At 41.2% G+C, this 27243-nt stretch overlaps 1 protein-coding gene across 1 annotated transcript; it reads left to right on the top strand.

Moving 5' to 3' along the window:
• On the top strand, positions 1-26110 carry SPTY2D1 (SPT2 chromatin protein domain containing 1). The gene is made up of 6 exons (XM_080643034.1): positions 1-299; positions 12839-12953; positions 14783-16276; positions 18264-18432; positions 21359-21436; positions 22654-26110. The coding sequence occupies exons 1-6, from the start codon at positions 240-242 to the stop codon at positions 22745-22747; spliced, it is 2010 nt and encodes a 669-aa protein (XP_080499160.1). The 5' UTR covers positions 1-239; the 3' UTR covers positions 22748-26110.
• Positions 26111-27243: the final 1133 nt, after the last annotated feature.

Here is a 27243-nt window from a genome sequence, read left to right as displayed (position 1 = left end):
AGCCTAAAAGCGGAAGTTACGCTAGGGACTCGCGAGCGCAACGATGGACCTGTAAGGACATAGGCCACTTGAGGAAGGGGGCGGACAGACCGCCTGGGACGGCGCCGGAAGTGGTCGTGCCGAGTAGAGGTAGGAAAGAGGCTGGCTAGCCAGTTCATTTGGTTGCAGCTGGCCGCCTGGATAAGGCGCGTACTCCCTCCTCTCCGAGAACCTGGCCCTTTCTGTCCGATTCGGTCAACATGGATTTCAGGGAAATTCTCATGATAGCTTCTAAAGGACAAGGAACCAACAGCATACCGGTAAGTAGCCGCTGGGACACCCCTGAGATTCTAATTTTAAAGTTGGAAATGTGTATCGATCGGGTGGAACTTGGAGGCATCCTCCTCTCGGCTCCGAGAGAGGAAAGACCTGAACACCTTACTTTTCTTGGACATGTACTTCTGGGAACTCGGGGTGAAGAGGGGCTTGAGATGAGGCGGGAGCCGTCCAGTGAGTGGTTTTGCCAGCTCGGTTGCCCCTGCAGTAAGGGCTGTGCGGTTTGGGTGTTTCACAGTTGCGTGAGAGCTGATGAGTGGAGTGGTGCCTGGCACACAGTGGAATCGAGCGTTTGTATTTTCTGGCTTTCGGAATAAACTTCTGCCCAGAGTGGGGAAGGAAGTATGTATATTGAGAGTTCAGGGGGTTTAGAGACTTGGCCTGAGAGCCTTTTGGCTGATTTCCCGCCTGTTTTCGGGTCAAACATTTAGTGCTTTCCCGAACAAGTTCTTCTGATTTGTGGCCCCACCCACTTAACAAATGAAGTGATTAAAGTTATCATTTCCTAAGGATCACTTTTTGTATTGGAAAGAGAAATTGAGCAGATTCCACGAAATCCTTGGCTAACAGCATGGGTGAGCTAGTTTTAGCTTCCGTTTACTTGTGGCCTTCCAGATTTGTCTTTGTTTGAAATCTAGGTCTCATTTGCTTAGTAATGTTTACCAATTCTCTAGTACTGCTTTTAAAATCGAAACGCTGAAATGGTAGAGAGTGCCTGGTTTGCGGGATTGTAGGTGCTTTGCATAAACTGATCATTTCTGGGTCCTCAGATGGTGCCCACAAGACAGCTGTAAACCGATAAATTGCATTGTGATACCTGCGGTTTGAGCACTGAGACGTAGAACTCAAACAGCTCTCTGTTAAAGTCAATTCAACTGGAATTTATTGCTCTCTCACTGCGGTCTGCATTTCTTAGAATTTTGTCTATTACCACGCTTTGTGTGTTTTTTCTCTCATACTTTTCTTGTCTTCTGATGCTATCCCACCCTTTTGAAAACAGTGATCTGATTATAGTAAAATAACTGGTAAATAAAACTGATATCCGTTTATTATCTGTCCATCCATCTCCATCCCAAGTACTCTTACTAATCATTTCCTTAAGCCATGAGTCATTAGCTATGCAGGTTGAAGTTCTGGGCTTAAACCTTTGAAACCCTGAACAACAGAATTATTTCCTACATCTGTAAATTTCCTAGACAAGTCAATATTGAATTTTGTAATACTTGATCTTTATGTTAGGTCCATATTTAATTCTAGATCTGAGTTTCAGTGTAGGTGAAAAATAGGTGGTAATACTATCTTTGATGCCCAGGAATAGTCTGTAGGAGAATTAAATAGTCTTTTTTTAAAAAACATTTATTTCACTTATTTAGGCCTTCATTGGTTGATTCTTGTATATGTCCTCATGGGGAATCGAACCCATAACTTTGGTGTATCAACACTCTAACCAACTGAGCTAATCCAACCAGGGCTCTTTTTTAAATTTATATACTTATTTTTAGAGAGAGAGAGATGAAGGGGGAGAAACATCGATTTGGTGTTCCACTTTTTTATGCATTCATTGATTGCTTCTTGTATGTGCCCTGACCTGGGATAGAGTATCAGGACCACACTCTAGGCTAGGGCCAAGAGTTAGTAATTTCTTATTCTAAAAACCATTAGCCTCTGGGAGAAAAGCAAATGTTGCTAGAGCAGAAGCAGATTTCAGAATATGTGTAAATTTCAGAATATATGCATTATTTATTGATCTGCCTATGATTTGAATAATAAAGATTGGAAGCAGAAAGATAAACAGGTAAATTGGTGAGGTCATTTAAAATTTAATGATGTTATGAAAGCATGCTTTCCCCTACCTATCCCCAAAAAGCTAGTAAGCTTAAAAGTTGGTTCAGTTAGCAGCATTATAATCCTTATCTTTTTACATCACAAGAGAAACTGATGTAGAGGCAAAACTTTAAATTTAATCCGTGATCTTGCTTCAACTTGATTCACCCTAATTGTTCTAAGTTACATTCTTCATTAGCTTGAAGTCAAGTCTTTTGGAGCACACCATCAATGCAAACAATGTATACATAATAAGGCCCAGGAAAAATACTTTCTTTCTTTCTGCAGGATTCTTTATTATTTTATATTGTTACAGATGCCCCTCCCCTTTTAACCCTTTAACCATCTCCATCCAGCCCCTCCCCCCTCCCCTCTCCCGACACCATTACCACACTGTTGTCTGTGTCTATGGGTTATGCATATATGTTCTTTGGCTAATCTTTTCATCTTTTTTCTTCCAGTCTCTCCATCCCCCTTCCCTCTGACTTCTGTCAGTCTGTTCCATGTAGCCATGCCTCTGGTTCTATTTTGTTAGTTTATTTTGTTCATTAGATTCCAACTATAAGTGAGATCATATGCTATTTGTCTTTCTCTGACTGGCTTTTTTTGCTTGGCATAATAATCTCTAGGTTCTGCAGGATTCTTTTTAATTTTAAGTCAACTGGAGAGACATATTTTTACAAAATACATATTTTAAAATCTTTGGACACTTGTAAAACATATAGAGTGTTAACATATACTTATATGCCCACACCTCACATTTAACATACATCAATATTTTGCCATATTTTTTAAAAAGATAATTTTATTGATTTCAGAGAGGAAGGGAAAGGGAGGGAGGAAGAGATAGAAACATCAATGATGAGAGAGAATCATTGATCGGCCACCTCCCACATGCCCCCCACTGGGGACCGAGCCCTCAACCTGGGCATGTGCCCTGACCAGAAATCAAAACGTGACCTCCTGGTTCATAGGTTGCTGCTCAACCACTGAGCCACGCCGGCTAAAGAAATAAAGCTTAATTGATATGACTGAAGAGTCTCCCAAGCCCTGTTTCCTGTTTTTAAAATTATAACATATGGTATAGGTCAGGGTGGGCAAACTTTTTGACTCGAGGGCCACAATGGGTTCTTAAACTGGACCAGAGGGCCGGAACAAAAGCGTGGATGGAGTGTTTGTGTGAACTAATATAAATTCAAAGTAAACATCATTACATAAAAGGGTATGGTCTTTTTTTTTTATTTCAATAGTTTTATTCATTTCAAACATTTTAACAAGAAGAATGTAAACACTAATTATTATAATTTGAAACTTCAAAAAATGGAGGAATCATAGCACAATAACATACCTTATATTGAAGATGGCAAAGGCAAAATAAAATTGCCTAACAAAGGAAAGGTACAAAAGCCTTTCAAATTAAACTTAAATATAATAAAATAATTTAAAACTAAAACAAATAGAAAAGAACAAAATGTGTAAACAGTAAATTAAACATTTTCTTTAGTGCAACTTCCAAATTATGCCCGGGACGTAGATGTAGATGGCAATGTAGACTGGGTTGAAAGGTTTTTGGTCTTTAAAACATCAACTTCAGTGGGAACAGTGTTGTTGGTCGCCTTTTTAGCTAATGCTCTGATACTGTGCTCTCCAGGGGCGTGTCTCCCTACATCACCACGATAACGTGTCTATGCATTCCCAGGGTGATGTCGGGAGACGCGTCCGCGGGCATTACAAGGAGCCTCTGGAAGATTGAGAGGTTGTTCCTTCTACTGAAGAACAAGGAGCTGCAGCCTTGTTTCCCGATGTTGCCATGTTAACACTGCTGCTGGTGAAGGAGCGGAGGGGAGAGCAAGAGAACCCACAGCTCTTTCGGCTCCGTGGGCCCGATAGAACAGCCGAACGGGCCGGATCCAGCCCGTGGGCCGTAGTTTGCCCACGGCTGGTATAGGTTCTTTTTTTTGTTGATTTGTGTGTGTGTGGTTGTTTTTTGTTGTTGTTGTTGTTTTTAATCCTCACCCGAGGATATTTTTCCATTGATTTTTATTTTTTATCTTTTTTTTTTTTGTCCATTGATTTTTAGAGAGTGTGTAAGGGAGGAGGAGAGACACACAGAGAGAAACATTGATGTGGTTGCCTCCCACACGCACCCCTGTGGATCAAGCCTGCAACCACAGCAACTGACATACATGCCCTTGTCTGGAATCAAATCCAGGACCCTTCAGTCTACAGGCGGACACTCTATCCACTGAACCACATTGGCTAAGGCAATACAGATTCATATAAAAAAAAAATCCTTGTAAGCCACCATCCAAATCAAGAAACATTTCAAGCCACATACACACACTCAGCTTGACATAAACTTGGTTGATTGATTTTCTAGAATCAGTCTTTGCCATAATTGGCAGTGACATCACCATCCCTCTCTAGTGCATGATTCATTTTTCCTTTTTAGCCATCTTCTTCCCCATCTTCCATTTGGATCCTGTCAGACTTGATGTTCAGATGTAGTCTTCATAGTTCCTATGGCAGACCTTTACTACAGGAAGATACCATTAGCATGGATTAGAATGAAATCCAAGGGAGGCTACTAGTAAAATCTGAAACACCTGTACAGACACTTCCAACTCTGCAGGGCTTTATTTTTAAGAGGTGTCTGTTGTTACCTGGCTTGAGAATCAATGAACATTTATTTCCCCATGGGACATCTTTCTTTTTTCTGTTTTCTTTTTAAAATAATTAGTTATTTTTATAATGTCTTAGTTAAAACAAAGAAAGGATTGCATCATGCCTAGAAATATTTGGCACGCTATATTTCCCAGTGGGAAACTGAGTGCAGAATAACAGCTGATCAAGGTGATGTAACCAGTCATTGTCATTAGCTCTGCTTATATTTAAACAAGAAAAGACATTTTTTGTAAACTTATGCTTAAGATTTTTCTCCCTGCCTTCCTCTAGCAAAAACAAAGCATTTATCTTGTTTTGATAGAATAGTAGAGCTTAGATTATGGATTCTTCTAGGTTTCAAATAGCTATATTTAATGGCTTGTAGTGCATGAGACAGGTTACATGGTCTTTCTCACAGTGAGACAGTGAACATCATTCCAGACAAGATAACAGTAGCTCTGATGTGACCCTCAAACCAAAAAGTAAAGGGGAAGCCTTCATTTGGTGCCAGATATATAAGGATTTGGGGGGCTATGGCTCTTTGAGAAAAATAGAGGTACTGAAAATGGAGCCCAGGAACTGTAACTGGAATGGCAATTACAGATGTCTTCAGGAGCTAGATAGTGTAAATTCTTAAAGTGTAAAATGATAGGTGACAAAGAGCCACATATTCCAAAGAAACCTACTATTTATTATAGTAGTTATAGTTCCTTTTAAAGAACCCTATGAGCCTTGGCCGGTTTGGTTCATTGGTTAGAGGATTTGGCCCTCAGACCGAAGGAGCGCAGCTTTCATCCCTGGCCCCAGTTCGGGCGCCTGTGGGAGGCAGCCTATTGCTGTCTCTCTCTCTCCCACTCCCTCACTCCCTCCCTTCCACTCTCTCTAAAAATCAATGGAAAACATATCCTTGGGTGAGGATTAACAAAAAATAAAAATAAATAAATAAACAAACAGTATGAGCCAACAATAAAGTTTCTACAGGTGTCACTTTGTAAAACTTGATCTATAATCGTTATAACTGGATTGCTCCCCATTCTTGGATCTGAAGATGACTTTTCCAGTGCCTAGAAATATGGATTTCTAGCCTAGAGCTATACTTCTCATCCAGTATTTCAGTGAAAGGGTCTTTTTTTTTTTAATCCTCAACTGAGGATATGTTGTTTTTTTTTAATTTGAGAGAGAGAGAAAGAAAGAGAAACAGGGAGAGAAACACTGATCAGTATTGCTTCCTGTATATGAATCGCCGAACCACCAGGATCAAGCCCCAACCTCAGTATGTGCCCTGGCCAGAAATGGAACCTGCAACCTTTTGGTATGCCAGATGATGCTCCAACCAGCTGAGCCACCTGGCCAGGGCTAGGGAAAGGGTCTTTTAGAAACTAACATCCCTACAGAAATTATTTCTCTTCCTCATCATTACCTAGGTAATCGCTTTCTGAATAATAGCAATAGCAATGAACATTTATAGTGCTTACTCTGTGCTAGGCACTGTTCTAAGCACTTTATATACATATTAATTAATTTAACCTTATAATAACCATATAAGGAAAGTTGTTTTACAGATGAGACCCAGAGAGATGTAGAAACTTGCCCAGAGTCACACAGCTAATAAAGTGACAGGGCTAGTAATGGCAGAGCAGAGAATCTAATCTAGACGGACTGGCTGCAGAGTTCATTCTGTGGAAGAACTGTGTTGAATGAAGAGAGTGTGTCATCTATACAGCCTGAACCACCGCACCGATCCAGCTCCCTATCCAACTCCAGGCTAATATAGCCTTAAGCAGTAACCCTATTAGTTTTATTAATAACACTTCTTAGTGTATAATAAAGTCTGATGGGAGAGAGATTTGAAGGCCAAATCAACAGCATTTGAAACTGGTGGATAGAAAAAAATTTGGGCCTATTAGGGAGAGTGCGTGCCATCATGGTTAACAGAAACAGTCTGAGAGTGAGAGAATAGAAAGGTCAGTGGTGGACCTGTTTGAGGTAATGGCACTGTCCAAGAGATAGGTGGAAATTAGGGAATGGCATTTAAGATTGAGGTTAGAGCTAGAGATATAAGTCTTGGAATTAAATAAGAAGTGAGGCATGTTGTAGTGGGAACACTTTTGGACCTGCCTGAGACCTAGGTGCTAATTCAGACTCTGTCTGCTACAAACTGGAAATACATGGTTGTCCTTTCTGGAACATTTCTTTATTTTTATTTTTTTTAATATACTTTTATTGATTTCAGAGAAGAAAGGAGAGGGAGAGAGAGATAGAAATATCAATGATGAGAGAATATCATTATCAGCTGCCTCCTACACGCCCTCTACTGGAGATCAAGCCCACAACCCGGGTGTGTGTCCTTGACCAGAATTGAACCCAGGACTCTACAGTCTTCAGGCCGATGCTCCATCCAAGCCCAAACCAGCTAGGGCTTCCTGGGGCATTTCAAACATAGAGGTTGGAGAGGCTCTGAACTCTGAAGTACCTATCTGATACTTCATTTTATAATCAGGTATTTTAGAAATAAAGTAATAGTAAATTTTACATTTAATGCCATAACAATCCTGAATAGCAACTTATTGGTTTTATACAGGTTTCATATGCACAATTCTACAACACATCATCTGTACACTGTATTGTGTGTTCACCACCCCAAGTCAAGTCTCCATCACTATTTATCCCCTCTAAACCCTCCTCCACCTTCCCGTCCCCACCCCCAATTTTCTTAATATGACCATGACAGTATAGTCTCAATACAAGTAACACATGTTTTAAAGTGACTTAGTGTGTTCTAAGTCTGTTGGCTTTAAAATTATAAACCTTGGCAAAATCTCCAATACTGTTTTTAAATGGTATAAGCCCGTGGTTGGCAAACTGTGGCTCTTTGGCCCCTTGAGTGTGGCTCTTCCACAAAACACCACGGCCTGGGCGAGTCTATTTTGAAGAAGTGGCGTTAGAAGAAGTTTAAGTTTAAAAAATTTGGCTCTCAAAAGAAATTTCAATCGTTGTACTGTTGATATTTGGCTCTGTTGACTAATGAGTTTGCCGACCACTGGATAAGCTTCACTGTTGTGGATCATTCATTGGGGTCCAGCAGAATGACTGAGTTGGCTTACAGTGTAATGACATGGATATACTTAGGATGAAAGAAACTCTGGTCCAGCTGCTTTTCATGAAGCTGAAATAATGAAGCAGCCTGGTGCCTTGAATCAGATTCAGTATTGGTGGGAGCATCTTGATGTGCTGCTGCTAGAGCTAAATGTGACCATCTGATGTAGGGGAAAGTGCCAAGTAGTTCTTCTGCCTTATAACTAGAATATATTGTAATTCCAGCTTGAGGCTTTCTTCAGCATTTTTATTGTGATATAATTCACATAGCATAAAACCCACCCACTTAATGTGTAAAATTCGTGGAGTTGTGCATCCATCACCAATATCTGATTCCAGGACATTTTCATCATCCTCAAAAATAATTCCTTACTGTTAGCAGTCATTTCTCCCCCATGTCCCTCTCCACTCAGCCTTGACAACTACTAATCTACTGTATGAGTTTGCCAATTCTGGACATTTCATATAAATAAAAGTATATACCCAGTGTAACATTACATAGTGATAGATATCATAAAATAAGGTAAAATGTATAGGCCATAAGCAAATGATTAAATAAGTAATTATACAACGTATATAAGATTTTTTTAAATTTTGAAAACCCCCATGAATTTTTACTTTATTAAGTTTGAAAATAGACACCTTCAAAGGCCAAGAGAATACCTTTCGGAGAATGCTTTCTAAGCTGTTTCCTAACATCCTTGAACTGAGAATTATAATTATTTCTATGGCTTAACTAATTAAGAGATCATTAGTTTTTATGCCCATTAAATGTTTCAACAAGGTTATCATTTTAATTCTTTTGGAGTAAAAGCAGAATATCCTAGAAATTAAAAAATGACAATTATATAAGTAAATTTAAAATGATGGTAATGTAATTTTATTCTGTAGTCAGTGTTGACTTTCCTATTAACTTATATAAAGTGGAGGGGGGCATTGCTCAGATAAAAACTTTGAAAGAAAAATATTTTCTCAAATAGTTTGAAAGAAAAATATACAATATGTGGCCTTGATGGTCAGTTTTATGCTAGCTTTAGGAATTCCTTTTTAAATTTTTGTTTAGTGATTGATGAGAGACATCTATTTGTTGTTCCACTTATTTAAGCATTCACTGGTTGATTCTTGTGTGTGCCCTGACAGGAGATCGAACCCGTAACCTTAACATACCAGGAACCAGCTAAACTACATGGCTAGAGCAGGATTTTTTTTCTTAGTGAATCTGAGTTCCTGAAAACCCCCTCCTTGTTTCTGTGTTTAAGTTCCTAGTTTGTGTTTCCTAAAGTGCTGTATATGTAGCTCTGGCTCTACCATGATTTTAAACTGATGCACAAATACTTTTTATTCTAATAGTTATTTTTTTAAAAATAGTTACATATTGTGATATGATTTGGAAAAATATAACTAGCCTTCTAACCTGTCACTTCATAGATATTATTACTTGAGGTAAAGCTGTAATACTAAGTCATGGTGTTAAGTCTATGTATTTTCTTAAAGTTAATCTATAATAATAAAAGCATAATATGCTAATTAGACCGGGCAGCCGAATGACCTTCTGGACGTCATTCCAGATGTCCTTCCTGACGAAGCTGCAGTGGCGGGGGCCGAGGCAGAGGTGGTTAGGGGCGATCAGGCAGGCAGGCAAGCAGTTAGGGGCAGGCAGGCAGGCAGAGTGGTTAGGGGCAATCAGGCAGGCAGGCGAGCAGTTAGGGGCAATCAGGCAGGCAGGCAAGTGGTTAGGGGTGATCAGGCAGGCAGGCGAGTGGTTAGGAGCCAGCAGTCCTGGATTGCGAGAGGGCAGTCGGACATCCCCCTCAGGGTCCTGGATTGCGAGAGGGTGCAGGCTGGGCTGAGAGACCCCCCCCCCCTTATGTACGAATTTCATGCGCCAGGCCTTAGTAAATAATACAGATGGTATACTGAAAGGAGAAAAATCATGAATGTGGTATGAGAATGTCTGAAGCTTGGTAAACACTGTGTTAAATTGTGCCCATTGACATTGTTTTCCTTTTGGGTACCTGTATTCAGTGAAGAGTAGCTTTGCTACTTGTCATAATCCCATTACCTATCTCTTGAAGTCCCAGGTTAGGAAGAAAGATGTTTATCCTGAAACCAGGTTAGGAAGTGCTCATTGTTATAATATCTAGATAACAAACCATTCCTATCTACATTAATAAAAGAGAAATACGCAAAGTGACCGTACCTACGCGACACCCATCAGCCAATCAGGAGTGAGTATGCAAATTAACCCAACAAAGATGGTGGGTTAATTTGCATATGCGGGCGCGGAGCGAAGACTGAAGGCTCTGGCCTGAGCGAAGACTGAAGAGGCTTGGCTTCTCCGCTGCAGCCAGAGTGAAGGCCTAAGTCCCGGGTGCCGGAGGAAAACCGGTGCCGGCAGCCAGGGGAAGGAAGGCCTATTGCACAAATCTTCGTGCAACGGGCCTCTAGTCCTATATAATAAAGTGGTAATATGCAAATTGACCATCATACTCTCACAAGATGGCTGCCTACGACCAGGCCAGCAGGGGGGTTAGTGAGGGATGACCAAATGCCTGAACAGCAGGCTGCGTGGGGCGACCAGGCCGGCAGAGGAGGGCAGTTGGGGGCGACCACGCCAGCGGAGGGGGGGGGCAGGGGGCAGTAAGAGGCGACCAGGCCAGTGTGGGGGGGCAATTAGGGGTGACCACGCCAGTGAGGGGGGGTGCAGTTGGGGGCAACCAGGCCGGCAGGGGGCAGTTAGGGGCGACCAGGCAGGCAGGCAGGTGAGCAATTAGGAGCCAGCAGACCAGGATTGTGAGAGGGATGTCCAACTGCTGGGATTGGGCCTAAACCGGCAGTAGGACATCCCCCAAAGGGTCCCAGATTGGAGAGGGTGCAGGCTGGGCTGAGGGCCCCCCCCTCCCCGTCCTGTGCATGAATTTCATGCACTGGGCCTCTAGTTTTAAATAATTAACACTGCCCTGGCTGGTGTGGCCAAGTTGGCTGTAGCATTGTCCCATACCCCAAAGGTGGCAGGTTTGATTCCGATCAAGGTTCCATCTCATCAGGGCACATGTGGGAGGCAACAGATCGATGTTTCTGTCTCACATCAATGTTTCTCACTCTCCCCCTCTCCTTTCTTCTCTCTAAAAATCAATTTTTAAAAAAAGACTCTCTAAAAATAAATTTTAACACTAACATGTATATTGGCATTTTTCTGTGGGAAATACTGTATATAAGCTTTGATTTGGCAGGCAAATCTATTCTTGTAAACCAGGACAATTTTATATACCTAGTTGGGTAAGCAATTAGGATAAACATCTTTCTTTTTAACCTGGGACTTTAAGAGATAGGTAATGGGATTATGACGAGTAGCAAAGCTACTCTTCACTGCTCCTTCTCTTCAGTCTCCCTTTACCTCTCCTTTTCTCCTTAAGTGGATTGGGCCCCAATCCACTATGGGAAGGATCTACAACTAAATTTACAAAGATACGGATTTTTTTTTTTTTTTTAAAGGATCTCATTATGACTTAGCCAAGGGGACTGGGAAAGAACTCTGGATGCTCTTGGGATTTCTCTGTCAGGGATGTGTCAGTTCTCAGCATTGTTATTATGCAGGATTTTCAGGTTGGTTAGGGCCTGCTTTCTTGGCCAGTTGCTTGTTAGTAGACTGACTCAGCTGGAACATCCAGCCTGTTTCAAGATGCCTTGTGTTTGACAGCCATATGGTAAGCATGGATCCTTTGGCTTTCCTCCAGGAATTTCATACACACTTTGGGAATCACTTTTTGGTTCCTATGTAGCTGGATTTGTTCTCAGAATTAGTGTTTCTTTTTTAATTAACACAGCAACAGCTTCAATGGATAAAAATATCATGTTTACTAGTAATAAAACAAATGCGGGAGGGCACTTTAAACATCTTATTTCCTAGCCCATACATTTAATGTGGATGGTCCTAGAGATGAATCATCTTAGTCTGAGTTATTAGCTGTTTATCACACTTCTTTAATGATAGTTACTTATAAAATGGAAATGTTTTTCTTTTCACAGTTCAAATTAACAATATTCTAGTGTTAGTCATTTCCCGATGCAGTTACATAAAAAGTGAAGCCCAGAGAAATACCATCTGTGCCAGCATAATGTTAGCACTTTTTGGTTGGTCAGAGTAAAATCTCAGTGTTTCATGGCAAAACTATGTAGCCATGAGTCCCTACTAGAAAATCAGCTGGAGTAGGGTATTCAGGAAAGAACATAGGTGTAAGTAGTAGTTTTTTCTGCTTGTTTGAAAAGTTGGACTTTGAAATGCTTAATTCTGAAGAAGGCTGATTTAAAAAAAATTTATATTGATTGGTGATGGCGATCTTTAGTTTACTGATTCACATGTTAATCTCTTTTAGAAACAATGTCACAGATACACCCAGAAATTATGTTCTACCAGCTACTTTTCTGGGAATCCCTTAGCCTAGTCAAGTTGACACAAAAAGTTAACCATCACAGTCCACAGTACACTGTTGCCTGAAATTGGGTCTCTTCTGAAAGCGGTCTCACAGGCTGTCATGGAGCCCAGCCGAAGAACCTTCACCTCCAGGAAGGCCTCATTGCATGGAGAAGGCTGATTTTTTTAAAATCAGAATTTTAAAGCAATCTGTTCTAAGTGGTGATTTATTTATTTATTTTTTATTTTTTAGCCTTCAGTTCAGGTTCTATGAATTTCTTATTTATGCATTATTTGAGATGTTACAGAGAAACTGCACATAAAAATAGTCATTCATAATCATATTTAGCCTGGACCTTTATGGCTAAGCTTTAATGTGGGTTATTTGATGTCTTAATTATTCAGAATAGGTATTTCAGTCAATACTTAAACCTCCTATTGCTTGCCACAGTGCCTTACACCTAATAGACAATATATTTTTAAACTTGAATTGATTATAACTTTTACTTTTTTTTTTTTTTGTAGAAAAGGTATAGTTTGGCAGTGGGTCCTGCCAAAAAAGACCCAAAAGTTAAGGGTGTCCAATCAGCAGCTGTACAAGCTTTTCTCAGAAGAAAAGAGGAGGAGCTCAGACGAAAAGGTACGTTATCTATAGCCTTATTCTCAATTTTATTTTGTTGTTGGTTTTTTTGTTCTGTTTGTTTTTTGTTTTATTAGTCTTCCAGTGAGGATATCTTTTCCATTGATTTTAGGGAAAGTGGGAAAGAGGGAGGAACACTGATGCAAGAGAGTCAGATCAATTGGTTGCCTCCCATGAGGGATCCAATCTGAAACCCAGGTAGTACATGCCCTTGACCGGAATCAAACCCACCACCCTTCTTTGCATGGGCAGTCTAACTACTGAGCCACGCCAGCCAGGGCTTATTCTTAATTTTAAAGTCTTCCACCTACACAGCTAGCTTATACTTAACCAGTGGATATTCGTAATAACATAACAGGCTAATGGATTTGTTGCGTATGTGTATGAGTCAACTGTATTTATTTATAGAAGTATATATGTTGTTTTTTTAAAAATATATTTTTATTGATTTCAGAGAGGAAGGGAGAGATAGAAACTTCAATGATGAGAGAGAATCATTGTTCAGCTGCCTCCTGCACATCCCCTACTGGGGATCAAGCCCACAACCTGGACATGTGCTCTGACCAGGAATCAAACCATGACTTCCTGATTCATAGGTCAACACTCAACCACTGAGCCACACCAGTCGGGTCATATGTTCTTGTATTGATCATTTGTAACGGTGTTATCTTTTATTCCCTCTTAAAAGTTTTTTGGGAAAAGTGATCATATCTTCTAGTTGATCATAGGAACACCTATAAGAATGCCATTCTTTGACTTTGGTTCTGAATCTGCTTCTAACCTATTTCGTATTTTAATTTTTTTGTTATTATTAAAAGTATTATCTAAAAAATTAAAATAGAGGCAATTTTTGAAAACCAGTAAACTCAAGAAGTAATTTTACTTCATGAGAAGGAAACTGATTCATTAAGTTTAAGTATTCATTGATTCTAATAACTATTAAGTTAGTACTACTGTCCCCTTAACTTGGTATAATTATTTGGTATGAACTATTTTCTATATTTAAAAGGGTCATGGGTTTGTCAAGTCTCACTTGCTTAGTCAAGTCTCACTTGCTTAGTCATATAGAAAAACCCATATGTGACCCACTCATTGTGTTAAGATGACTCAATTGATATTCATTCAAATGACTTTCTCATTTGATTCCTAGATGTCTTCAAACTGTATTGATGTTTGTGTGTGTGTGTGTGTGTGTGTGTGTACTTTTTAAATATATTTCTATTGATTTCAGAGAGGAAGGGAGTGGGGGAGAGAGAGAGAGAGAGAGACATCAATGATGAGAGAGAATCATTGATCAGCTGCCTCCTGTGCTCCACCTACGGGGGATCAAGCCCGCAGGCCAGGCATGTGCCCTGACCAGGAATCGAACTGTGACCTCCTGGTTTAGGTCAATGCTGAACCACTGAGCCATGCCAGCATGCTGTATTGGTGTTTTTTATTGTTGTTTTTTGTTAAACCTCACTGGAGGATATTTTTTCCATTGATTTTAGAGAAAGTGGAAGGGACAGGGAAGGGGGCAGAGAGGAGAGAGAAAAAACAAAACAAAACAAAAAAAACATCGATGTGAGAGAGCCACATTAATTGGTTGCCTCCTGTGTGTGCCCCAATTGGAGCAGGGAACCCGCAACCCAGGTATATGCCCTTGACTAGATTCAAACCCATGACCCTTCAGTTTGTGGGCCAACGCTCTAACCATGGAGCCACGCCAGCCAGGGCCAAACTATATTGTTTCAAACTACATGTTGCTTATGTTTTGACCACCAACTGATTTTTTATAAACATACTGTTATCTTGAGACCTTGAAATACATTCTTTTTTGTCCCTTTTAGCCTTAGAGGAAAAAAGGAGAAAAGAAGAACTAGTGAAAAAGCGAATTGAGCTAAAACATGACAAGAAAGCAAGAGCTATGGCCAAGAGGACAAAGGATAATTTCCATGGTTACAATGGGGTTCCTGTTGAGGAAAAGTCAAAGAAAAGACAGGCAATGGAAAGCCATAGTCAGGGAACAGACCAAGAGTATGAGATGGAAGAAGAGGAAGAATTCTTAGAATACAATCAAGCAGCATCAGAGCAGGAGTATGAAGAAGAGCAAGAACCTCCTCCCAAAGTTGAAAGTAAACCAAAGGTCCCCCTTAAAAGTGCCCCACCAATCATGAACTTCACTGACCTACTCAGGCTGGCTGAGAAAAAGCAGTACGAACCAGTGGAAATCAAGGTAGTGAAGAAAACAGAAGAGCGGCCTATGACTGCACAAGAACTTAAGGAGCGAGAATTTCTTGAACGAAGGCACAGGAAAAAGAAACCTGAGGCAGATGCAAGACTACCTCCGACCAAAAAGGCACCCTCTCAGACAGAAAGTATGGGCACAAAACCTAGCAGAGTTTCTGGGGACAAGCATCCTTCTTCCAAGGGTACTCCCCTTCCTCGTGCTGAGAAGAAATCCAGACCCAGCGCAGCTAATGAGAAACATTTAGGTTTGTTTTCATCCAAATCCATGCCAGGAGAGAGGACCAAAGTAGGATCTAGCAACTGCTCCCAACCCTCACTTCGGGAGGACCATGACAGGCCTGTTTTCAATGGGGCTGGAAAGACCCACTCGAGCACCTATTCACCAAGTGTTCCAAAGACTTCTGCTAAAGGATCGCAGAAATCTGTTACTGAGCACAAAGCCAAAAAATCTCCTCCCCATCCTAGCCATTCCAGACCTGGACCTGTGGTCACCCCACATAAGGCTAAGAGTCCAGGTGTCAGGCAGCCAGGCAACAGTTCCAGTCCAGCTCCTGGGCGGCCCAGCATAGTGAGTGTTCGGCCTACGGTTAGTTCTAGCTCCATGTCCAGGCGCCAGAATGGCAGCTCCAGCTCAGGACCTGAGCGATCAGTCAGTGGGACCAAGAGGCCAGCCAGTGACTCAAATCCTCCTGGAAGGACAGTCGGCAGTACAGGTGGCTCTGGACGACCCATCAGTGGCTCAGGTGGTTCTGGGAAGTCAGTGGTCAGCTCTGGTGGCCCTGGACGGCCTGTGCACAGTCCACATGACCGACGACCAGTGAGTGGCTCAGTACCCCCCAGGCGGTCAGTCAGTGGCCCTGGGCGATCAGTAAGTGGCTCAGTTCCAGCTGGACGGACTGTCAGTAGTTCAGGCCCTGGAAGACCAGTGAGCAGCTTGGGACCTGGGCGAATAGTTAGTACCTCAGGTACCCCCCATAAGCCCAAATGCACTGTCGTCTCAGAAACAATATCTTCTAAGAATATCATTACCAAGCCCAGCAATGGACAGATGAATGGAATGAAGCCTTCCTTGGCTGGCTACAGATCTGCCCAAGGTAAAATTGCCCCTCTCCCTAAGAGCATCTGTCATTAGGAAATTGGAAGACACACCTTTTAAAACTATAACCAGAGACCCTATAATCCTTGTATGTGCCCTTTAATGTATTCGTATATTGACAGAATCCTGATTATTTATTTATTTATTTATTTATATATTTTGTCTGTGCCTGAGAGTTCCTTTAGTGATCATAGCTTGGAAAAGTCTTTAGAAAGAGACTTATCTAGGTCTTCTGTGTTTATCCTAGTAATGTCTCCAAGTTTAATAACTTTAGCTCTGTGATTTGTAAGACAGTGAGTGTATATGCCTAAATCGTTCAATGAGTAAATTCACCTTTTCATGAGGACTAAAGAGACCTGTCTTCAAGCATTGGAGTGTATTTGTAAGCTTGAAGCCTTTTGGTGCATTATTTATTCATCACATATTTTTATTTGTTAAATACCCAGTATGTTCCAGGAACTCTTTTAGACTGCCCTTGTGTTTCTGCTCCTTAGAGTGCTCAACATTAAAGCCCTAGCTATTAGTTCTTTAGGATTCTGTTGTCCCAAGATACAGGATCCTTGGTGGCACCTACTAGCTGCTAGGTCATAGTTCTTCATGGTAAATAAGCATTTGTTAAAGTACTTGTTGGGCACCATCTATAATAATAAAAGCATAATATGCTAATTAGACCGATGTCCTTCCGGACAAAGCCGGGGCTGCAAGGGAAGCCCAGGTCCTGGGTGCCTGCTGGCAGCTGGAGGGAAGCCTGGGTCCTGGGTGCCAAAGGGAAGCCGGTGCCAGTAGCCGGGGGAAGGAAGGCCTACTCTTGCACGAATTTCGTGCATCGGGCCTGTAGTCCTACATAATAAAAGGCTAATGTGCAAATTGTCCCCTCACCCGGGAGTTCGACCAGGGGATGGGGCAGGCCTGCCAATTGCCTGCAGCCCCACCCTCAATTGGCACGCGCGCGCGAGCACACACACACCAATCGGGGCTGGCCGGCCAGACCCCACCTGTGCACAAATTCGGGCACCGGGCCTCTCGTGGAGAATATAAAAAGAAACAAAAGATTCTCATCCATGCTTTTAACTTCCTAATTTAACTAAAATATTGGTTCTCAACCAAGAATGATTTTGATCCCCAGTGAACATTTGGCAATGTCTAGAGACATTTCTGATTGACACATCTGGGGATGGGACGCTACTGGCATCTGCTAGACAAAAGGCGGGAATGCTGCTATTATCCTACAATGCACAGGACAGTTTCCTCATAACAAAGAATTATCTGGCCCAATATGTCAGTAATGCCGAAGCTGAGAAAGAAGCTCTGAGCTAATAAGACAAGCCATGAATGTTAAAACTTTAGAAGAACAAAAGGAATGTCTGTAATCAAGGACAAGAAAGCAGTTCCCAGATGCTGGTCTATTGATCAGTGTCAGTCTTTTGCTAAAATTTTAATCAGTCTTTTGGAAAAATGACAAAAATAAGGATAATATAGTGAATTTTTCCTAAAGTCGAACTTTACTCAGTTTGAACAGTTACCCATAATTCTGAGAATCTTTCCTACTTCATTGGACTTTTTAAAAATGTAATGACATTAATGGTGATAATAGATGGTAGATTGTTACCTATGGTGTCTTTTCTTTGCAAAATTAAAAGTTAGTGATCCTATAGCTATTTGTAATTTTTTTAATGTTGCAAATTTTTTAAGTCCAGAAGAATGGAAACTACTAAGCTAGAAAATGTAAGACATAATAAGTCCTGGGATATACAGGAATTCTATTCCTTGTGGATACCATGAAGCATCAAGGATGATGTAGGAATGACTCCATGCCCTGCACTAGCTTGCTGGCTCAGGTTTTTGAGAAGACCATCTTAATGAGTTCTCAAAATGTGAATTTACATAGAACTTTGTTGGGACTATTGTAATTTTTTTTTTTGGGGGGGGGGGGCGGCTATTTTAAGTTTTAATGCTCTTATAAATAATGGCTTTTCTATTCTTAGGTCCTCAAAGGATTCCCTTCCCTAGTGGTTACAAAAGACAGCGAGAATATGAAGAGGAGGAAGATGAGGACTATGACTCTGAAATGGAAGATTTTATCGAAGATGAAGGAGAATCTCAGGAAGAAATATCCAAGCACATTCGCGAAATCTTTGGCTATGACCGAAAAAAGTAAGGCTAAAGAATATTTAGATATACTTCTCATTTTGAATAACTCATGCAAAGAGGAAAAAATAAACATTAATAGTAGAGGTATTGAATGCCATTCTAGGAATTCAAGATGTATATTTAATGTGAGTGAAGCAGTGTGGTGTGGTAGAAAACAGATTGGCTTTGAAATCAAAGCCATCCACAGCGCTATGTTGAAAGTTGATCTGATCTGACACCTGTAGAACTTTGCTACTCAGAAGTGTGGTCCCTGGACCAACAGCATTGGTATCACCTGGAAGCTTGTTAGAAATACAGGCTCGCCCTAACCGGTTTGGCTCGGTGGATAGAGCGTTGGCCTGCAGACTGAAGGGTCCCAGGTTCAATTCCGGTCAAGGGCATGTACCTTGGTTGTGGGCACACCCCCAGTGGGGGGTGTGCAGGAGGCAGCTGATCGATGTTTCTGGCTCTCTATTCCTCTCCCTACCTCTCTGTAAAAAAATCAATAAAATATATTTTAAAAAAAAGAAAGAAAGAAATACAGGCTCTCAGGCCCCACTTCAGATCTACTGAGTCCAAATCAGCTTTATAAGGTTCCCAGGTGATATGCACATGAAAGTTTGAGAAGCAGAGGAAAGATCAGGGTTTGAGTGGAAGTTCCACCACTTGTTAGCTAGGTAAACTTGAGTAAGTTATTTTGTGTAAAACTAGGGGCCCAGTGCACGAATTCTTGCACCAGTGGGGTCCCTCGGCCTGGCCTGCGGGATTGGGCCCAAACTGGCTCTCCAACATCCCCCTAGGGGTCCCGGATTGTGAGAGGCGCAGGCCAGGCTGAGGGACCCCACCGGTACACGATTGTGGCCAGGGAGGGATGTGGGAGGTTGGCCAGCCAGGGAGGGATCGCAGGAGGGCTCCAGGGCGTGTCTGGCCCCTCTCGCTCAGTCCTGATAGGCCGGACCCCATCAAGAAGCTAACCTACCAGTCAGAGCGTCTGCCCCTTGGTGGTCAGTGCACGTCATAGAGACCAGTTGAACGGCCTTAGCATATCATTGGCATATTATGCTTTGACTGGTTGACTGGATGACTGGACACTTAGCATATTAGGCTTTTATTATATAGGGCTAGAGGCCCGGTGCATGAAATTCGTGCATGGGGGGAGGGGGGTGGTCCCTCAGCCCAGCCTGCACCCTCTCCAATCTGGGACCCTTCGAGGGATGTCCAACGGGCAGTCGGACATCCCTCTCACAATCCAGGACTGCTGGCTCCCAACTGCTCGCCTGCCTGCCTTCCTGATTGCCCCTAACCGCTTCTGCCTGCCAGCCTGATCACCCCCTAACTGCCCTCCCCTGCAGGCCTGGGCTCCCCCAACTGCTCTCCCTTGCAGGCCCGGTCGCCCCCAACTTCCCTCTGCCGGCCTAGTCACCCCTAACTGCCCTCCCTTGCAGGCTTGATTGCCCCAACTCCCCTCCCTTGCAGGCCTGGTCCCTCCCAACTGCCCTCCCCTGCTGGCCATCTTGTGGTGGCCATCTTGTGTCCACATGGGGTCAGTCATCTTTGACCACATGGGGGCAGCCATCTTGTGTGTTGGAGTGATGGTCAATTTGCATATTATTCTTTTATTAGATAGTATAGAGGCCTGGTGCACGGGTAGGGGCTGGCTGGTTTGCGCTGAAGGGTGTCCCGGATCAGGGTGGGAGTTCCTTGGGGCGTGGGGCAGCCTGGGCGAGGGGCCTGTGGTGGTTTGCAGGCTGGCCACGCCCCCCCATTGACCCAAGTGGAGGCCCTGGTATCTGGGATTTATTTATCTTCTATAATTGAAACTTTGGAGCCTTAAGCGGAGGCCAAGGCAGGCCAGGGCTGCGGAAACTTGGCTTCCTGCATCGCTGGGGAAATCCAATCCTCCTGCTCTCTCTGTGGCCGCAGCCATCTTGGTTGGGTTAATTTGCATACTCACTCCTGATTGGCTGCTGGGTGTGGTGGAGGTGTGGTCAATTTGCATATTACTCTTATATTAGGATGATATTTGGAAGGATTAAATGAAGTAGTATGTGTATAGAACAGAAAGGCTGTACCACATTAGTTAAGCTATATATTCTTTATCAAGCCATTAACCTATGTGCTTCAGTCTCTGTTCTAAAAGTCCTTCCCTACTTCATGATGGTTATGAAGTTCAAATGAAATTTATACACAATAATTTTCACATATATTGTGCTTTCAGGGTTTTAATATAAACTATCACGTTAAGTAGAGGTGAGTTGAGTAAGCATTGGATTGGTACCTTCATTAGCATTAGAGTCAGGAATAGTTGCCTTCTGGGAGTAATAAAAGCTCATTTAATTTGTCTTCAGAAAACCACCTCTACCCATTCTTTGCAAGGAAGAGTAACCCTAAGTGTGTTTGCTTTAGTTATAAAGATGTTGATTTTAGCCCTAACCAGTTTGGCTCAGTGGATAGAGCGTCCACCTGTGGACTGAAAGGTCCCAGGTTCGATTCCGGTCAAGGGCATGTACCTTGGTTGCGGGCACATCCTCAGGAGGGGGTGTGCAGGAGGCAGCTGATCGATGTTTCTCTCTCATCGATGTTTCTAACTCTCTATCCCTCTCCCTTCCTCTCTGTAAAAAATCAATAAAATATGTATTTTTAAAAAATGATGTTGATTTGCCCTGACTGGTTTGGCTCAGTGGATAGAGCGTCGGCCTGTGGACTGAAGGGTCCCGGGTTCGATTCCGGTCAAGGGCATGTGCCTTGGTTGCGGGCATATCCCCAGTGGGGGGTGTGCAGGAGGCAGCTGATCGATGTTTCTAACTCTCTATCCTTCTCCCTTCCTCTCTGTAAAAAAATCAATAAAAAATGTTTTAAAAAAATGTTGATTTTAAAAACAGCAGGATTTAGTTCCTTTAGAAAATTGAATTTTTGTTTTTTTTAAACAATTTTGATTTCCTCTTTTCAGATACAAAGATGAAAGTGATTATGCCTTACGTTACATGGAGAGTAGTTGGAAAGAACAGCAGAAGGAAGAAGCAAAAAGGTAAGCAAAAAACTTACATTTGTGTTGGCATGTCCTAAAAACTCTTATTTGCTGCTTCAGTTGTACCATTGGGAGCAGGGGCTTTGGGCCACACAATTCTGAATTCCGTCCTGCTTACTTGTTGTGGGGCTTTATACAAATTCCTTAGCTTTTCTGATTCTTGTTTTCTTGTTTGTAAAATGAGAATATACTGTTTTTACTGCTTGGGGTATTGTGAGGATTAAGATAATATTGACACAATGTAGACACACGACAACTGTTTGAAGCCGCCTGGGATCTCAGCATACCATGGTCTTGTTTTTTGTTCCCCATCCTGATTCCCTTTGACATCAGACACATCTCATTCTTGCCTACCCTGTGCCACTGCTGGCCTCAGGGACCTGATGAGGGATATTAAATTCCCTCTGTCTGATTCCTGTTTGGCTACCTGGTAGCAAACTAATGATAATTTCTTGGTTAGTGGTAACCAATGATTACTTTGTTTATAGCATTAACTTGGTGAAATAATTCATGTCAGTCTCAACCCAGAACATTAAACCTTTTTCTCCCTCTTGCCCTCCCTTGTCCTGTAACTAAGTATCAAGCTAAAGTGTTGGGAAGGGGCAAGCATGGAATGTTATTTTATTTTTGTATAAGTATTTCTTTTTATTTTTTAAGATCTGTTGAGATAATTCTACTTTATTACTTTAAGAGGAAAATAAAATTTTGAGGTTGTGAGGTCTTTTTTTTAAATATATTTTTATGATTTTAGAGAGGAAGGAAGGGGGAGAGATAGAAACATCAATGAGAGATAATCATTGATTGGCTGCCTCCTGCACACCGGGATGGAGCCTGACCGGGAATCAAACCATGACCTACTTACTGGTTCATAGGTCGATGCTCAAACCACTGAGCAACAGCAGGCAAGCTGTGAGGTCTTCTTTCCACTATAATTTGAGGCAATGGCATGGCTCTTGGTAGTAATTTTGAGTGCATACTACATTCCATCTGAGCTCTCAGTGGAAATTTCATTCTTGCTTTTTAAAAAAAGTAGAATCTTTGTCCTACCCAATATAAGCAGCTGGCTTATGGGGAGCGGCAGAGCAGATTTTGTGGATGACCTGCTGCTCTCCAATATTACCAGCAGTATTAGAACAAACAGTCCCTTTCTGGGGAGAAAAAAGAAGTAGTAGTAGTAGTATTGACAAATACCTTTTTTTCTTTTTCTTTTTTGACAGTTTAAGACTAGGTATGCAAGAGGACTTAGAGGAAATGAGACGGGAGGAAGAAGCAATGAAAAGCCGAAAGGTCAAGAAGCTGAAAAAACATTAGCTGCTGCTTTTATTTATTTTTGTGAAACTCTCGAGAGACTCTACTGCAAAGAATTCCTGCCTACGGACTGAAGAAGCCCATTATCATTTTAGATTTATACTTGGGTCCTCAAGGACAAGGAATGGATACTGTATATTTTGAGCATAAAGTATTTTCAAATACTTTCCGGAGTGAAATCTGTAGTGCAGATGACAATAATGCCCAGTGAGTGCTCTTAGGAAGTTAACTGCTCACAGGTGCCGGCCTTGATCCTGATGAGCTATGCACTCTAATGTGGGGCCCACTCAACAGTCAGCCAATCTTCTTTTGTTCCTTTGCTGTTTTAAAAAGGAAAAAAGATTGTCTCTTGACTTCCATAATTCTGTTGATGGGTGAGTAGGGCAATGGCCGGCTCCCAATCAAACTTATTTTGTCTTTTTATGAGGAATCTGGCCCTTCCATGAATGTTGCCAGCAATAAAGTGACCTGTTCTAATCTATGTTTGGATTGAGAACTTGAAAATGTAGAGTAGGCTTTATAATTATATGGATGTCATCTCTGTGACTCTGAAGTAAAAAGTAGAATAAATTATATTGTATTCTATATTCATGGATTGGATGCTGAGCATTCTTATTCACTGATTTAGGTGATTAGGCAATTAACCAAAAAAATTTCAAGTTAAAAAACAAGTTATGCCATTTGGTGTAAGAATATTCTTTTCCAAGTTTTCCTTTCAGATTTATTTTAAAATAGACAATGTTACTGTGCTGATTTTTATCTAAAAAGTCATTTTATATTGAAGAAAAAATATTTTATTCAAAGATTAGAGTTGAAAGAGTAATAGTTTAAAAAATAAGCAAGTGACACGTGAGGCGACCCTTACTCCCCCATTATAAAGGTATTTTGGAATCCAAGGTGCCCTTGTATCTCTTGATGTTAATGACTTTGCATTTTTATCTTAAAATTCCTTAGCAATTAATGGCAAAAACCAAAAACTAAATTCATGTGTATCAAGAGCACCACCGCCTCTTTTTGCTCATATTGCACTTTTATTTCAAACTATGCACTGTGAAGAGATTGTTTCCCCAGGTTGAAAAGGATGTTCCCTGTTACTGGTGGTGTACTGGGCTGTGGAATTTGCTTCATTCTCACCTTTCTTTAGACTTGCTCTCAAGCCTCAAATGCAAGCAATTCTCAGGCTGACTTAGGTTCTAGCTGGAGAGAAGCTAAGTCTCAAGGAAAGGCAGTGACAGAAAATGAGATATGATGATGACAGAGAATATTTGTCCTTGATGCTAAATGTGGAGGGTTGGGGACAGAGGGACACAAGCTTACAGAACACTTCTACAATAAAGATTGTGGCTACTTTAAGCTGTTGGATGGTGGGGGTTAAGTAGTAAAGGTTGTCCTACAAAGAATCCTTACTATTCAGTAGGTCCAAAACTTGTTTTGTGCTATTAACTTTTTATTCAAAAAGCTTTATTTTTCAAGTTTGGGTATTATAAGTGACCATTTTTAGCCTTCCTTAATGAGTTGACCATGTGACTCAGTCTCTTAACCCTGACTCATTTTGAATTGAGTTTCAAACTTTGAAAGTGCAAAGATTTAATTTTGAAGTTGAGTCCAATGAAAGGTGTCTTCATCACTAGGAATAGCACCCTTCCTAATGCTCCACATAGACTGTTACACTGGTGGCAGAAAATCCTATTAACTGCCTCACGGATCTCAAATACCTTCAGTTCAGTGAAATTGGTTTGAGGGTAGTGTGATGTTCCATGTAATAAAACAGGTTTGGAACATTATTTCCTTTGTTGCTGTGTACTTCCTCCACCCCTTAAAATGCATTTTTCTTGGATAATTTTTTTTCAATATTGAAATTGTCAATTACAATCAAGTGCTTGTCACAGCTGAAAGATTCTTGGTGGCTTAAAGTTTTCTAGCACTTTACTCAATGACATTTGTACAGAAAAAGGCACCATTGTGCTAGATAAAAGTTCCAGAACTTGGTAAGAAGTCAGGTTGTGTCCTTATGCGTCTGTCATTTCTGAATGTTTCCTCTCTAATATCAATGTTGATTTATAGTAATCTGCAACATCAACATTATAAAAGGGCACTTCTGTGGTTCATTTTTTTTTAAACATATTTTATTGATATTTTACAGAGAGGAAGGGAGAGGGATAGAGAGCCAGAAACATCGATGAGAGAGAAACATCGATCAGCTGCCTCCTGCACACCTCCCACTGGGGATGTGCCCGCAACCAAGGTACATGCCCTTGACCGGAATCGAACCCGGGACCCTCCAGTCCGCAGGCCGACGCTCTATCCACTGAGCCAAACCGGTTTCGGCTGGTTCATTTTTTTTTAAAGTTCTGAGTCTTTTAAATTAATCTTGGCCTCGTTTCCAAATCCTGTCTTCCATTTTATTCTGCAATTCCTGACCACAAAGTTCACAAACCTTTGAAGAAACTGGAATGGGCTGTTATTTTATCAAGGTTTACAAATTAAGTGCTTGATTTTCAATGTATCCTCCGTCTTGACTTTCAGATTTTATTAATTCAATATTTGAAGATGTGCCTTTTATTGGATAATGTTAATGCACGAATGTAGTAATGTTATTTCACGATTGTAATAATGTTACATGATCATGGGTGTGGTATTCTCTAACAGATGACGTGAAAGGAAAGTAGTTTTCATAAAACTCAATATGCCTCTGATTGCACAGTCCCGCTTGCTTTTGATGGTTGCTATGTCAAAGCAAGGGCACTTTCTTTTAAGGCTACTTTCAGGACTTGTCTTTGTATTGTCTCTAAACTATAAATGCAGTTATGTCCATTTGGAGGCCAGGGTACCACATGTCACAGGCAGCCTTACATGTGTTCCGTGAAAAGGTTCAAAGACTGTTAACAAAAAAGAAAGTATGGGAACTCGAAATTTCTTTTTTAAATGTAATCCCCAAGATTTTCTTCAAGAAATAAATTACTGTTTTGTATTTTGTAACTTAAAAGCAGCTACTAGTACATTTCTGAGATATAGCAGGAGACCAAAACATGTTTGGAAAGAGAATAAATATATGAAGAGAGACGGTTGATTTATTTTCAATGTGCTGAATATATTAGACTATTTATTTTATGAGTGAATGTGATGAAATATTCAGGTTTTAGTGTATGATTAAGAATGGGATATATAGATTTCTTTGAAGTTATTAAATCCATCATGTCTTTTACATAAACATTGTTTCTAAACAAGTTTAGAAACATTTACATAGCTTAGCTTGTTAACCTGGTGCTGTTGACCTGCAAGAGAATCTACTTTTGCATATACAGGTGAAAGTTTTGCAATTTATGTATAAAAGAAATTATAGGCATTAAAAATATTTTATTGATATCTCCCTGGTTTGCACTTATTTACCAAAACTCATATTCCTATATCATCACCCTGAACATATTTCCAGCTAGAAACCCCAGTAGACTCATCAGACTTCAGAGATGGGGTTTGCCTCCTTATACACATGCCTCTGTTCATTCTCCCTAATACATTCACATCTGTTCAGACCCTACCAGTGACATATCATCTCTCCCACCAGCTTACAGAAGGCACCCAAATTAGGAGAACTGTTTGGAGGTGTACTCTGACCTGGAGGGAAGAAGAACTGGGTATATACTTATCCAGAAAAGCAGGCTCTGACCCCCTGTAATAAGGCTTGAGATGGCTGAGATGAATCTTTAGGAATACATACTAGTACATGAGGGACAGCCTTGCAGCTGAAGAATGCAGTCACTTCATGAAATGTGTTGAGACTAGGTCATAAGTACAAGAGATGCTAGTATCCTAGATTGAGAAATTGTGAATTTTGCTTATGGGTTTTGAATTCACATTTCTTTACACAAAGAAAAATTAAAAGGCTAATCCATTCAGTGCATAGAGACACAAATAGTTCAGCAAATCTACCAAATAGGCATCAACAAAATGCACATAACCAAAAGATCTTCTGGTAAGGGTGCTCTTCTGGACAATGGAACTATATCAGTCATCCAATTGTTCCACAGAATAGGAACAATTTATACAGTTTATTTTAAAAGTATTATGTTTACTCCTGTTAGAGCTGTTCCTCCCTATCCCCGCTTAGGGTCAGAAAGCTCCAAATCACTAGAGGGCTTATTTGGAATAACCTAGGGCTCAGACACCAAGCTTAATTGGATAGATCTTATACTTAGGTTCCATCCTTGGTCTCATAAACTCAAACTGCATCATAATGAGGACTAAGCAGTTAGCTTTTGTTTTTTCACTTGCCTGTTTTAGCAGCAATCAGTGCAAAAAGAACCATCGGGCAACTTCTTTGGCTATACAGATGAGGAAGACATTTGAACCATGAGGCAGTTAAGATCTTAGATATCCCAGTCTCTTGGTTGGCCCTTTGCCTTGACGCACAAAAGCATGCCAAGGAAAAGGCCAGGATCTTAACCTTCGCTGCAGCTCAGAGCTGCATAGGTTGGTAAGGTACTTAAGACTTTCAACTT

Source organism: Plecotus auritus (genome assembly GCF_963455305.1).
Source record: "Plecotus auritus genome assembly, chromosome: 9".
Classification (NCBI taxonomy): domain Eukaryota; kingdom Metazoa; phylum Chordata; class Mammalia; order Chiroptera; family Vespertilionidae; genus Plecotus; species Plecotus auritus.
This window is presented reverse-complemented; position numbering and strand designations above follow the sequence as displayed.